Source organism: Balaenoptera borealis (genome assembly GCF_965194805.1).
Source record: "Balaenoptera borealis genome assembly, chromosome: 3".
Classification (NCBI taxonomy): domain Eukaryota; kingdom Metazoa; phylum Chordata; class Mammalia; order Artiodactyla; family Balaenopteridae; genus Balaenoptera; species Balaenoptera borealis.
This window is the reverse complement of record NC_138866.1, coordinates 168,134,177-168,148,900: the sequence shown is the minus strand read 5'-3', so window position 1 is coordinate 168,148,900 and position 14,724 is coordinate 168,134,177. Positions and strand designations below refer to the sequence as shown.

The window sequence follows — 14,724 nt, the reverse complement described above, 5'->3', positions numbered from 1 at the left end:
AGTCTCAGCATTCACTTTTAGTACAATATTGTTCTTTACTTCTTTATTTTTTGAAAGAGCGACTCCATTTCCCTCTAAGTAAGCTTCTCAGCTTGTGAGCCACGGCAGGTGTCTGGGAGTTCCCTGGGGTCATTTTACCTTAACTCCCAGAGGACTACATTCCACTGCTGGCAGGTATTCCCATAGCTTTGAGTTTGTAGTTGAAAAGTAGCCAACATTAATCAAAGACTGCTTTTGAAGTTCTTTAAATTTAGTTCCATCTATTTTTTTTTTCCAGCCTGTTACTCATTTTTGCAATCTGTTTAATATCTTACAGTTTTCGGCATTACATTTCACTTTACATGACTTGAGATAATGGACAGTTCTCTTGATGTTTGAAAACCAGACAAGATGCTGGGAGTGGGGGCCTGTTCTCTAATAGCTTCTGGCCAATTGGAATGTGCTGGTAACTGCTGCTTTCTCAATAAAAATTTGACCCTGTTTGTTATTGTGCTAAAGGACTGAGCAGAGTTATAATAAATGTAGAAACATAGCTAGTTTCAACTTCCTCAACTGCCCCAAACACACACCAATAATAATTAGGAAATCACCACGTACAGGTAATGTTCACACCGTTTAGGCGTACATACTAGACTTTGTAAAATGCATACACAACACATTCTGGGTTCTGCTTATTGCTAACACTGAATCAATAGAATCCTCTTTGGCAATCCAGATGCTTGCCTTTGCTAAGCTGCCTTCGCTCTTGGTAACGTGCCACTTTCCAACTCTCTATTCATCTTGCTGGTTTTTCCACATTCCTTATGGTATTTAAAAAAGGAGGAGTTTTGCACTGGAAGTGGCCCAGGGTAGTACGGGGATTAAATTGAAAAAAGTAAAAAGTGATGTCCCAATTTTACTACTTGAAAATATTTTATCTTCTGTGGTTCTCTAACTGTTTCTTAAACATACGTGCTAGTCCCAAATAAGACGGAGACTCAGAGATGGCTGAGTTGTACCTCACCCTCTTTCTCGATCTTTGGGTATCTCCTGTAGCACAAGGTACAAAGTCAGTATTTAATAAGGGCCTGTTAATCGTTTTAAGGGAGAAGAAAAACACTGCCTTTCACCAACTGTGTTAAACAGCTTTGACAATACTCTCCCTGGATGCTGGCTCCTCGTGTGGCTCGGGGCAACTTCCCCACCTCGGTGAGTGCCTGCAAACATCTGCAGCAAATCCCTTCACCACCACTGCTACCTCACCACTGAGTTGACACTGGCAAACTGCCACCAGGCTCAGTCTTTTCAACCATCCATTCATTCCACCTTCTAAATCAATGTCGCTTCCCAGCATCGAGGCTAAAGTCCTGCATCGGAGCAGCAGACGCCCTTTTCCAGGCGACCACACCGCTCAGCACACTGAACGAATGTGTCTACAGGTGGTTCAGTCTGCCCATCCCTTCTTTTTCTTGGCATCTTTGTCAAATTCCTGGCACATGGTCATTCTTGGTCTGTGTTGACAGTGACTAGATGATTCAGAGGTCCTGCGACATAACTACAGATATGGAAACAACTACCAAATAAAGAATCGGAGATAATGGCCTGCTTTTAAATAAACACATGGGAAGGCAGCTATGAATTATTCACTAGGATTGTGATTTATAGCTTAAGATTCTTTAGTGTGTAAGAAATGTTTTATGATATTTAATGTGCTCAGGAATGTAATTATATTTGGGTGGCTCAAAACACAAATAATTTTGAAATCCCAAGAAGGTGATATTTAAGAGGCATCCTTCCAAACAATTCTGAGCATATGCTCAATGGATTAACATCTGGGTACCAACAATAGCCATTCTTTGCACTAACCTAGAGAAAGACCTTTATGGGGATAAAAAAGTTGGTATAAGGTTACTCATTCATGCCCAAATTGAAGGCAGATGGGAATTCCAATGCACAAAAGCATTAAAATAGTACACTAAGCAACCATCATATCATTTTTTCAAACATTCATCTCATTTATTATGTGAAAAAATGAAGAGGAGAGTGCAGTTCTGAGGTCAGTGTGAGAACTGAATTTGTCCTTGATATGACCTTCCTATGATAACCTAAGTCTATCTTTAAACAGACCTCACTGTACATTACATGTATTATCTCATGTAAAGTTTTGTTTCTCTGCAGCAGCCTAAGAAATTCATGCAAGGGACTTCCCTGGTGGTTTAATGGTTAGGGCTCTGTGCTTCCACTGCAGTGGGTGTGGGTTCAATCCCTGGTCGGGGAACTAAGACCCCTCAAGCCTCACAGCACGGGCAAAAAACCCCCAAAACCAAGCCAAACCAAACCAAAACTAAAAACAAACAAAAAAACCAACAAAAATTCATCCAAGATAATGTCTTGATGTTTCAGCCTGTCAAATGCTGCTTCCTGCTAGTATGTGATGGTAGTCAACACTGCAGATGCCAACTTGGACCAGACACGGACCTCTGAACAACACTAAGAAGGTCATGGAATCTGTGGTCGCCGGGGGTTGTGGGGGGGGACTGCTTAATGGGTAGGGGGTTTCACTTTGGAGCGATGGAAACGTTTTAGAACTAGATAGAGGTGTTGGTTGCATAAATAATTGTCAATGTACTAAATGCCACTGAATTGTTTACTTTAAAATGGTGGATTTTAGGGAATTCCTTTATGGCCTAGTGGTTAGGATTCAGAGCTTTCACTGCGGGGGCCCGGGTTTGATCCCTGGTCAGGGACCATCCTACATGCCACGAGGTGCGGCCAAAATACAACAACAGCAATAAAATAAAATAAAATAAAATAATTTAAAAAAAACAAAATGGAGGATTTTATGTTACGTGAATTTCACAATACATCATTTAAAAAAAATCTCAAAGAAGACAACCCCACAGAATCTGAGGAGCGTTATGGAAACAACCCACAAAAAATTAGGATGTGAAGGCACTGTTATGGAAGACAGGGCACGGGGCCAAGTCCTGAAGGATGGGCACGGTTTCTAGGGGCAAAGCCCAGGGGCAGCAAGTGCTGGTGTGTTGGTCTACCACCTCCATCCATGCTGAACTACTTGAGTGTAAGGTCCACGTCCTATAGACCTTTGTGTTCCTGGTGCCTCCTTTGTGTCTGGGAAAGAACTTGTGCTCAGTAAACATTGTCAAATGAGAAGATAAACGAATCCCAAGGGGGTAGACAAAGGACTAGGGGAAAGATCTGGGAATGATGCAGTGTGCACTTAGGGACAGGAGAAGGCTGCTTGGCTACAAGTCTTCCTGTTGAAACAGGGAGAAATGAGGCTCAGTAGCGTATTTGCTGAATAAGTCGTGCAGGGCACCAGGTGATGAGCCTTACGGACCCGCAGACACAAGAGACCCAGGATCACCCAGGAGAAATGGGGCAATTTGCAGCAGCACCGTCAGGGGCATAAGTGCATGATGAAGGAAATAAAACATCTGGGGAACCAGGGGGGGCTCTGGAAATCGTGCTTACCTTCCACCTCACAGCCCAGCAGCTCCAGCCGTAGCCCTAGTCCGCCGTGAGTGGCTCTCTCGGGGTAGATCCTGACGAACCGCGTGGAAAGGGGTGGAAATGTCCGTAGCTCAGGTGTATCATAGTTGTTGTTGCCTTCAAAAGACTGTGAAGTATGAAGAACACCAGGTATTAACAAAACCTCCCTTTCAGCAGAAAAGTCCTTCCTTTAGGACTCTTAGCAGGCCAGAGAAATGGGCCTCATTCTACTACTTCGTAAACGGCTGACATTCCTTTCCTAAATGAGAAGGGAAAAAACAATTAAACCTTCTCTAAGAAGTGACAGATGTCGTTTCTTAGAAACTCTGGAGGATACACTGAGGCTAGACCAGAAGCTGAGGATTTAATGAGACACATTTTTAAATGACAGTCTGATGTGCCTGGGAAAAGTGACACTTTTACCACTTCCTTGAAGTGGAGGAAGAAAACTCAGGAAGGGAGCCTGCCATTTTTCAAATCTTGTAACAGTCACCACATTTCCAGTAACGACTCCTGTCACATTCTCTTCAATGAATGGGTCCTGGTTTTGCTAAAACTCCGTCCTCTAGAAGAGCAAGGAATTCTATTCCTGGAGGAGGAGACAGTAAATTTCACGTACTTCAAGTGCTCTGTAACCAAGAACTTGGGTCATTCCAATCCACTGGAACTGCTGTTGACTTAAGCAGCACCACCAGCTGGAGGCATTTGTAGATAAAAGACTTTCTCATCTCAGGAAAGTGACAGGGTCCCGACCGCTAAGCTATGTTCCGATGTCTGGTTGCACTGCAATGAGTTGGCACCTCCTGGTGAAGCGCATTCCTAACTCGGCATCACTGTGACACGTTCAGGAGCCCGGCCGTTATTGCCCTGCTGCCACTGGATTATTCTGTTTTCCTTTTTACAGTGACAGGAAGGTCAAAATCCTTGAGTGGAGTCATAAGAAAATAGAGCAATGACTAGGCTTGTTTTCTTTTTGAAGAAATGGATAAGCCTCTCTGTATCCTCTTCTCCCAACATCATTCCTAACTCTGTCCAGAATGGGAAGAGGGGAGGGGATTAGAAAAAATCAAACTGCCTTATCACTGGGAGTGTCCTTTTATATATCAAGCATCATGTGATGTTTACTCGTGCAAGGCATTGTTCCATGTGCTTAAAATGTACTCACTCAATTAATCCTCAAGATAACTCCAAGAGGTAGGTTCTATTACTGCCCTCCTTTTACAGGCAAGGCACAGAGAGGTCAAGTAATTTGCCCATGACCTTGGGATTCAGACCTACCAGTCTTATCTGGCGCCCTTCACCACGCTGCCCTTAGAAACAATCCAGTCTGATTTCCTCATTTTAATAGACGACAACACTGAAGTCTAGGACACTGAGGTCTATTCCCATGGCCACACATTCAGTTTCATTGCTTTTTCTTTAAATGGATTGTGATTTGGGCTTCCAAATCTGGTAGATCATATTGGGTGGGTGGCCATATCCGTCAGGAGTGGGAACCCTGCCCAATACCTGGGTCAAGACATCACAAACCAGCCAAAGATGCCATCATTCGGTGGTGGAAATATCTTGGCCAAATGGGTGACACAAGTAAGAGAAGATAGATTGGGAAGGTTGTGACATAACTAGAGGTTTTTTCTGAGTTCTAGAAGTAAATTAATTGACCTCTTCCAACTCAGAAAATCCTCCAAGAATCTAGAAGTACAGGGCTAATACAGACCCACCTCTCTCAATTAAAGTTTCCTTTTATCATTTTCAAGAGTAAATTCACTACCGGGGGCCTCTGCATTCTTGATAGAACTGCAGTTGCTGCCATTAATTGAGAATCTGACGTATAACGTCAGGCCCAATTAAGTATTCTCAGTAAGATACTAATTATAGTAAAAATAGTATTACTACACATGCAAGTTCTGTGTACGTTAACATAGCTCCAACATTCTTAGGAGAAAAGCACTTATATCTACGGAGTCCCAGGCTTTTCTCCTACTTTTACCTTGAGCAAAGAATTAGCACAATGTATTGTCAGTGATGAACTGGGCAGAATATTAGCAAGGAAGGGCCATATGGAATTGGGCTAAGTTTGCTAACATAGGATTATTTACAAAATGTCTTTGTGTCTTTTCACTAATCATGCTTTAGAAGAAGAGGGCTTGGAGCATTTAGATCTATTTGCCCCTGAAAAGTCTAGTCGATTCAAAGACTCTGAGGTACCTTGTCCGTCATGCACTATTTAAGGGTAGGAAGTAAGGCGACGGCATAGAGGATTTTAAATCCATCAAAGTGCTGTTTTAGATCACACAACTGTGTGCTCCCTTTACCGTATGTAAAAGGTACTTGGCATCCTAAGCAGGTAATCTTCATTTGCAAGTTTAAATATAGTATGTTTTAACTATCTTTGTGAAATTTAGAAATAAATACTGCTCCTAAATGGAAGGTTTAACCAGTTTCCTTTTTCATCTTGAAGATTTTATTCCAGGGGAAGGACATGTTAGGAATCAGAGATTAGATGCCATGTAAACAATTTAGAAACTTTTATGGTTTAAATACATAAGAACATGATAATGATGGATGAAATATTTTAGGAAAAAATCTAACACATTCAACCAATCTTGAATGGAGTTTTTTGTTAAAATTGAAAGCTGTGTGCTGGCTTCTTGTGAATGCTATATGCGATGTCCTACAAAGGGAGTGATAGCTTTAGACTTGATTGCAGATGAGTGGATTAGATACTAATGGCCAGGAAGCATAAGACGCATCCCATCCAAAGCCTATGGCAATTTGTTTTCTTTCCCTCTTAGAACCCGAATGTTGAAGAACGTGTCACAACAGCTCACACTGCCATGCGACAGCGGCTCCGGGAAGTTGTTGATTTGCAGCATATTCACACTTGGTGCTAAAGCCACAGGGCTCACAACTCCTCAGAAAAGATCAGCTCTTAGGGGAACTCCAGTTTCTGATGTTTATTTTACTTTTTCTTCTACCAAAACAAAAGGGGTAGACATAAAAGGGGAAAATGAAACGGACACAAGCAAGAAAGTAGCTGCACATAGATTAAAAAAAAAAAAAAACAACACTGGAAATGTTTTAGAAACCACAAGTTAACTGGGGATGAAATGGGAGAGGAATTCTTACATTTCCGACAGCATCATCCCTCTTGGTGGTCTGCCCACTGGTGCGGAGTGCAGCCGTAGGGACAGTCTCGGCAGAGCCTCCACATCTGGGCCGAGTGGGAGCTGGCTGCGTGGCCCGGCTTTGTTTACTGCCTGCAAAGCCTTTGGCCCCAGTGACTGTATGAAGCCATATTCCCACACTACCATTCTTTCCAACGAGCTAAAATCTTTTCATAAAAGGAGTAGGTCCTTGGCAAAGCAGGGACAGAAAGACTGCGACCGAAAGGCCAGTTGTGCTAGGGGTGAGAAGTATCTTCAGTTGAATACAGAACCCACATATAGTTCTGCCTGCAGAACTGAACTTCTGGGGGCTCTTCCTTATTTTAATCTGAAATCAGTTTCCAGGCCATGCAGCATACTCGGGGCGTCCTTTCCTAGTTGGTGTTCTGTGCTCAGGAAATGCACATATATTTAACCAAGAGCCTTAGAAAAACATAATCACTAAAGAATACCTGTTTCGTTAAAAAAAAAAATTATGCCACGTGTTCTGGTGAAGGTTGGAAGATTTCTTTTTCACTAGATCCTCAAGGGCCAACTGCTTTTTGAAAGGTTCCAATGTATAAGAAATAGACATAAGCGTTATTCATGATAGCCAAGAGTCAGAAGCAGTGAAAGTGTCCGTCAGTGGATGGATAGATACCCAACATGTGGTCTGTACATACGATAAAATATTATTCAGCTTTAAAAAGGAATGAAATTCGGACCCAGGTTACGACATGGATGAACCTTGAGGACATCATCCCAAGTAAAATAAGGCTATATGTTGTCTGATTCCACTTATATGAGGCTCCCGGAGTAGTCAAATGCATAGAAACCGAAAGTGGAATGGTGGTTGTCAGGGGCTGGGGGAGAGGGGGTGAAAATTATTGTTTAATGGGGGCGGAGTTTGTTTTGCGAGATGAGGAAGTCCTGGAGATGGGCTTGCATACCAGCGTGAATGTACTTAACCCTACTGAACTGTATACACTTAAAAAGGTTAAGATGGCAAATCTTCTGTTATGTGTATTTCAGCACATTTATGAAACTTTTGAAAATTGTAAAGCACTATAGAATTTAAACTCTTTCATTCAATAAAAAAAATAAAAATTTAAAAAAATTTAAAAATACACTTAAGGGATGTGTGAGAGAAGGGGGCTGGGGGCGGGTGCTCACGGAGAGATTATAGAGTCTGCAGAGAGATTCTGAATTCCTACCGCAGTGGCCCCCTGGACCCACCCTCACGACCTCCCGGTCCCCTGAGCCACCTGCTGTTCCCTACGGGAGAGAAAGGTGACCGGCGACGCGATTCTCAGCCGTGGAATTCCTGTCTCCCCTGGAATCTTAACTGTCTCCATCACTCGCCCCCGCAGATCCCACGGCTTTCAGGAAATGAGAAGCAGCGCTTCCGCAGGAAGAGGCCGTGGTCCTTGGTTCCAGTCAAGGCCGTGAGGGAGGGGCCCCTCCCGGCGCCGCCCCCGCCTCCCGGCACCGCCCAACCTCCCGGCGCCGCCCCCGCCTCCCGGCGCCGCCCGGGCCTCACCTTGGCCTTGCGCTTGCTGTCGTCCATGACCATCTTCCAGTCCGAGCCGTTGTTGCTGTACCCGATCTTGAATTTCCTCATGAACACCTTGTTCTCCCGGTGCTTGCCCCCCTGAATGATGACGCCCCGCACGATCTTCTCCTCCGCCAGGTCCACCTGCAGCCACTCGTTCACGTACGGGTGCGGGGCGGGCGGCAGTGCCCAGCCCGAGCGGCTGGTCACCAGGCGGATATTTTCAGGCATCCAGTTCCTGTCCGCTTGGTTGGATGCTGTGATCTGGGAGTCGGAAATAAGTCCGGACACCATACCCAACATTCCAGAGCAAGGATAATCTAGAGAGGGGAACGGAATAGGCGATGTAAAATGATTTTCTAAAAGTCTCCATGCTTAGAAAGAGAATCCAACATATTGAATAAAAACATGGTCTGTACGCATTCATGTACATTTGCAAATGTCTGGATCATCTGACGTTAAACCAGAGCTTCCCCGCTCCTCTTTCTGCACTCCCTGCCCTGCACTCACAGTCCGGTAAAGAAAATCTTCGATAAGAACATTCATTTCTTCCCTTTTTGAGTTCTTCCAAGTTTAAGGTCAAAGAATTGACATTCGGTCCCTTTGGTATCCGGAAGTTATCCCTAGATCAAGTACAGGTCCTGCCCAATGGAGGTTCAGTTTATGCGGGGCTGGAGATGTGTAAACCAATAATTCCAACAGCAGGAAAGTTGCCAAAACAAAAGCAAAAAGAAGATGATGAGGAGGTGAAGAGAAAGAAAGTGCTGGGCTCAGCTTGAAGAGGTAGGAGGGCCCCCTGCCGGGGGTGGGGGAACCTTTGGACTGAGCGTTGAAGGAGGGGCCCATCCTCCCCCCAGGTGTCCTCCCCACCCCTGTTTCTAACTGCACGAGAACTCTGCACGATCCCACTGTCAACTCAGATGTCCCAAGTCCAAACAGAAATAGTCCTTTCCCCTCGACACCAAATCCCTTTATCCAACTCTGCACTTTAATGAGTGGAATCACCACCAATCAGCTAGCTCCTGCCTAGTCATCTTGTCTTTCCGTTTTCCATTTTCCATTCCTGTTCTGCTACCAAATCCTGTCATATTTTTGTTAAAAAAAAAAAGTCTTGCGATCTTCATTTCTTCTGGCATCGTCTTGATGCCATGGCTACATGCCAAGTGGTCCCCTGACTACCCTCTCAAACCCCAGTTTTGAATCAACAATACCCACGTCGCTTTTCATAGTTTCTTTTTTTTTTGCGATGTCACTCTTATGTTCAAAAATCTTCCATTGCTAAGGAAAATAAGCCAGACACAAAAGGACACATACTGCATGATTCCACTGATATGAGGTACCTAGAAGAGTCAAATTCATAAGGACATAAAGTAGAATGGTGGGTTCCAGAAGCTGGGGGGAGGGGAGTGCAGAGTTAGTGTTTCATGGGTATAGAGTTTCAGTTTGGGATAATGAAAAGTTCTGAAGATGGATTGTGGTGATGGTTACACAATAATGTGATTACTGAAGCAACTAAACTGTATCCTTAAAAATGGTTAGAATGGTAAACTATGTTATGTACATTTGCCCACAATAAAAAAAAGAGAGAGATCTTTGAAAAATTTCCATGGCTCTCCATTATTTATGGGACACTATAAAAAGTCTTGATCTGGTTTTTCAACACCCTCATTCTGGCTTCATCCTAGGTATCTAATTTTATTTCCTATTACTGACAGTAATCCATTTTCTTCCCACATACCATAGAGAGAATTCTCATCATTGCCTTTGTTCAAAATGTTCCTGCTGCCCCCTCATCCTCCTGTTGACAGAGGTGAGTTCTGCCCAGACTTTCAAACCCAGCTTAAGGCTCTTCCTGAAAACTTCTCAAATGACCCTATCCTTTATCCTGAACCCTCCCTTCTCAGAAATATGACTACCATACAGGAAGCAGCACAGAGTTTAGCATTAAGCCGTTCTCTCCATGTTTTAAGATTGGGAGTCCTGTGTCCAGAACCAGACTAGAAACTCCTCAAAGGCAATGAATGGCATCATAGATCTTTCTATATCTTCTACAGCAGCCCAAGGAGCTTCTGAGCAGGAGAGTACCCATCACTGATTAATTGATTGGTGGGTTAATAACAAAATGTTCAACATTTCAATTATTCTCTTTTCAAAATTGTACATCTCCATTGAGGACATGCCAGGAAGGAGAATCTGTTTTTCTCTGAAACAACTCCATTCTGCATAAATCAAAATTCAGCCTAAAATGTAACCAATCGTGAGAGGCATGTTTCTAATGCAATTAGGCTGTGTCCGTGTTACCAGCTGACCCTTAAGAACGAATTACTCAGATACTTTCCACCTGAGTTGTGCAGTTCAGATCATGCCATTTCTTTACTCAAAAATTCGGTGCCTGCTAACCTACAAATTATGCACGTACTTTCAACCCAGTGTGCCAGGTCTTCCATACCATGGCCTTGCAAGGCCCCTACTCAATGAAGGCTCCCTCACCTCGGTGGTGGTAGTAGTTGGGGGCTTTCTATCATTCTGTTCCCTCCACTAAAGAATTCCCCATCATTTTGTCCTTCCCACTATCTTAAAATCTTGACCTGTTTTCAAATTTTACCTTATATATTCAATTTTTCTGTTCTCTCCAACTAGACATGGTTTTCCTTTTCTGGGACTCTTCCTAGCTCTCCACTTGCATGTCTCATATATACTGGCCATATTCAGTTCTTTGGGTTGCTACTTGCCTCCGCAGGTTTTAAGTTCTTTGAGGGAGTGAAGCAAGTCATATAAAAAACTTTTCTGGGCCTCCCTGGTGGCGCAGTGGTTGAGGATCTGCCTGCCAATGCAGGGGACACGGGTTCGTGCCCTGGTCTGGGAAGATCCCACATGCCGCGGAGCAACTAGGCCCGTGAGCCACAACTACTGAGCCTGCGTGTCTGGAGCCTGTGCTCCGCAACAAGAGAGGCCGCGATAGTGAGAGACCCGCGCACCTCGATGAAGAGTGGCCCCCGCTTGCCGCAACTAGAGAAAGCCCTCGCACAGAAACGAAGACCCAACACAGCCATAAATAAATAAATAAATAAATAAAATTAAAAAAAAAAAAAAAACTTTTCTATGACTCCTTGTGCCCTTTATTCTTGGTATTTGCTCTGCAAATATTTGTTGAATGAATCAGCTTATTAACACAATAAAAGGCAGTTGTCCTTTTCCCCAAGCACCCTTTCCTGTAATTCAGCCGCAGTATTTGCTCCAAGCTGGGATCTGGAAACCAAGAATAAATTCAATGGGGATTATAAAAAGATTGACAAAAACGATTTTACTGAGGGTCTCGGAAATTATAGTGTTAAAAATAGAAGTCACATTTTTGGTCACTGTGGTCACACCTGTCTGATTCAAAACCAGCTTTTGCAAAGAAAATGTTTAGCTGGTAATATGTACCAGATGTTACCATTTGGAGAAAAACACAATTAACTTGAATATTGTAAGGAGGGCAGAACCTTTACCGGAAGAAGGTCCCTTCTCTAGTGCAGAGCTGGCTAGGGCACAGTCCTCGCATCCACAAGCCTCGTGATGCCAGCCCGCATCCTGCCAATACAGCCCTTGTGCAGTCAGAAAAGGGCATTCCTTCTGCAAGTCGGCCTCATCCAAGATCAAGGAAGAGGCACCTTGATTTGCCTTTGACTGAAAACCAGTGACTCGCTTTTAGCCACGGTTAGGAGAAAGGTTCCACTAACAATTCAAGGTTTGCATAAGCTGCTGGGATCTAGCTCTGTTCGTCCGCGGCCTGCTGGCTCAGATGCGCCCTGATTAGCCTGGCTCCATCTCACATCCTTTGGAAATAGTGTCGCCAGATTTAACGAACAAATAATCTAACAAAAACAACGACACAAGAAACAGGCTGCCAAACTAAGTCAGAATTTCAAATAAACAGCAAATAATTTTTTAGTATAAGTTTGTCCCCAATATTGCATGGGAACTAACTTATACTAAAAAGTTATGCATTTATCTGCATCAAATTGAACTAGACATTCTGTATTTCACTTGGCAACCCTGTTTAGAAACCTTAAAACCAATCCTAGATGGGAAGGAGAAATGAGTTCTGTGATGGGGGATTAGGTGGTTCTTTCCTTTTTTTATTGAAATATAGTTGATGTACAACATTACATTAATTTCAGGTATACTACATAGTGATTTGACATCTGCATATATTATGGAACGATCACCATGATAAGTCTAGTAACCATCTGTCCCCGTACAAAGTTTTTATCATATTATTAGCTATATTCCTTATACTGTACATTACGTCACTGTGGCTTATTCATTTTACACCTGGAGGTTTGTACCTCTTAATTTCCTTCACCCTTTTCAACTCCCCACCCCCCCAACTCCTTTCCCCTCTGGCAGTGGTTATTTTCATTGATGTTATTTTCCAGTAAAATCTCTGAACTGAGCTTTAACGTGAAAACAGATATACTGGTAAATCAAATACTCAGTTAACCAGTTTTCAAGGAATGAGGAGGTAATAACTGCATTTGATGGGTGAAGCTGAATGAGCATAATTTAATCTTTCCTCGATGACTCAGAAGGTACCTCTGGATGTTGTAGGGCCTAAGATCATCCTTGCAAACTCTGATCAACACAGGAACATGCTGACCTGTGCAGAAGCCGCAGTTAATTAACTTCTGGTTAACGAAAAAATCAACAGCGTTTGCGGTGTGTTCTCAGACAGCAAGGGCATTTTCACCAATTTGCAGCTTTGCCAAAATGATGAAGCCTGCCTTGTCAAAATAATGAAAATGTTCCTTTGTCAATTACCTACAAAGTAGAATGGTTTGCTCCAATTTTGTTTTCCTTATCTCTCTATATGGTGACCCACCATTGTATACTCTGGTTATTCCAGGATTGCTGTATTTCTAAAAAATAATTTCTGAATGGAAAAATTGGGTTAAAACTTGGGGGCTCTGGAGACTTTGGATTCAAGTGATGTATTCTCATGGTAACTTATAATTCAACAGTTTCTTTTAAAAAAATCCAGATTGAGTTGGGGCTTTCCCACTCAAGCGGAAAGGGTAAAATTTTGCAATCCAGTCACTTGTTTATCATAAGAAATGGAAAAAACTGCAGTTCATTCATTCATTAAAAAAATAAGTGTATTGAGCACATATTTTGTTCCAGGCACACAGGACGCAATGGAAAAGAAGATAAACATGGCTCCTGCTTTCATGCATCTTCCAGACCCCCAGTGAACCTGCAGTCTTGTATTTCTTTCATTGGTCTCCACCGAGGGGACCATGGCCTCTAAAAGATGAAAATTATCTACTCTGGTAATTAAGAAGAAAACACTGATATTGCTGTCTCATTAGGGGCTCTGTTTGCTGGGGCCTATTCTAGGTTCAATTTACTGAGTACCATGAACTGTTTAATTTACTGGGTACCGTTTAGTGAGCACTTACTCTAAGCCAAGCATTATAAAATCCTTTCACTTAAATCTTCATTACAGCTGAATCAAGGAGATAGAGATCTACTGACTGACAAGGAGATGGAGATAAGAGGGACTGAGGGTCTTGTCCATGGTCACTCATGCACTAAATGGATAGCCCAGAGCAAAGCCTGGATATGTCTGCACACCTTCTTTTTGTGTGACGATCGTTATGACACACTGGCCTCTCCAAAAACCTGCTTTGATCAGTTATTTGGCGGTTGTAGCGATCTTACTAGAAAGATCTTACTAGAAAGTGTCTAAAATATATTAGGGGTCATGATTAAGATAGTAGCAGTATGCAGTTTGAAAAAAAATAGTTACTTAAAGTAACTGTAAAATAGAATATGTGTGAAAATATCAAAACATGGTATTTTAGACATCTGTTTAAATAACTAGGTCATTTAACTATTTTTAAAAATCCAGTAAATTATTTGCCTTGTTTACCTGTGAAGACTCATACTCCTAGAATTACCTTTCAGGAAAATCCTTGTGAAAATGAGAAAGAGCAGTTCAGGCTTAAACAAGGATTTTGTTTAATTAAAAGGAGAGCCAGAAATTCACAATTCACACTAACGCATTTGGAGTCTTTATGAAGTTTACTTCTTTTTTTCTGGTACAGTGACGTGAAATTAGGTGGGAGGAATGGACCAGAAATTTCCACCCTGCCCTCAGATGGCCTTGTTTCTATGAATTTATGGATAGTCTCTCACATTTGTAATGCTCTGAAAATGACCTAGAACTTTCATGCAACTGCTGATCAAGAATAAAGCCAAGGTGGGACTCCCCTGGTGGCACAGTGGTTAAGAATCCGCCTGCCAACGCAGGGGACACCTGGTCCACGAAGATCCCACATGCCACGGAGCAACTAAGCCCGTGTGCTACAACTACTGAGCCTGCGTGCCACAACTACTGAAGCCCGTGCACCTAGAGACTGTGCTCCGCAACAAGAGAAGCCACCGCAATGAGAATCCTGCGCACTGCAACGAAGAGTAGCCCCCGCTCGCCGCAGCTAGAGAAAGCCGGCACACAGCAATGAAGACCCAACGCAGCCAAAAATAAATAAA

The 14,724-nt window shown here is 42.9% G+C and overlaps 1 protein-coding gene across 7 annotated transcripts in view; it reads right to left on the bottom strand.

The window, feature by feature from the left end:
- The window catches only part of NRP1 (neuropilin 1), a 137,645-nt gene that overhangs the window by 22,778 nt on the left and 100,143 nt on the right, over positions 1-14,724 (bottom strand). For all 7 annotated transcript variants that reach the window (XM_082385339.1, XM_082385340.1, XM_082385341.1 and 4 more), the window contains 2 exons: positions 8,179-8,510; positions 3,475-3,619 (listed from right to left, as the gene is read on the bottom strand). In XM_082385339.1, coding sequence (XP_082241465.1) covers positions 3,475-3,619; positions 8,179-8,510 — 477 coding nt within the window. The remainder of the gene's footprint in view (positions 1-3,474; positions 3,620-8,178; positions 8,511-14,724) is intronic.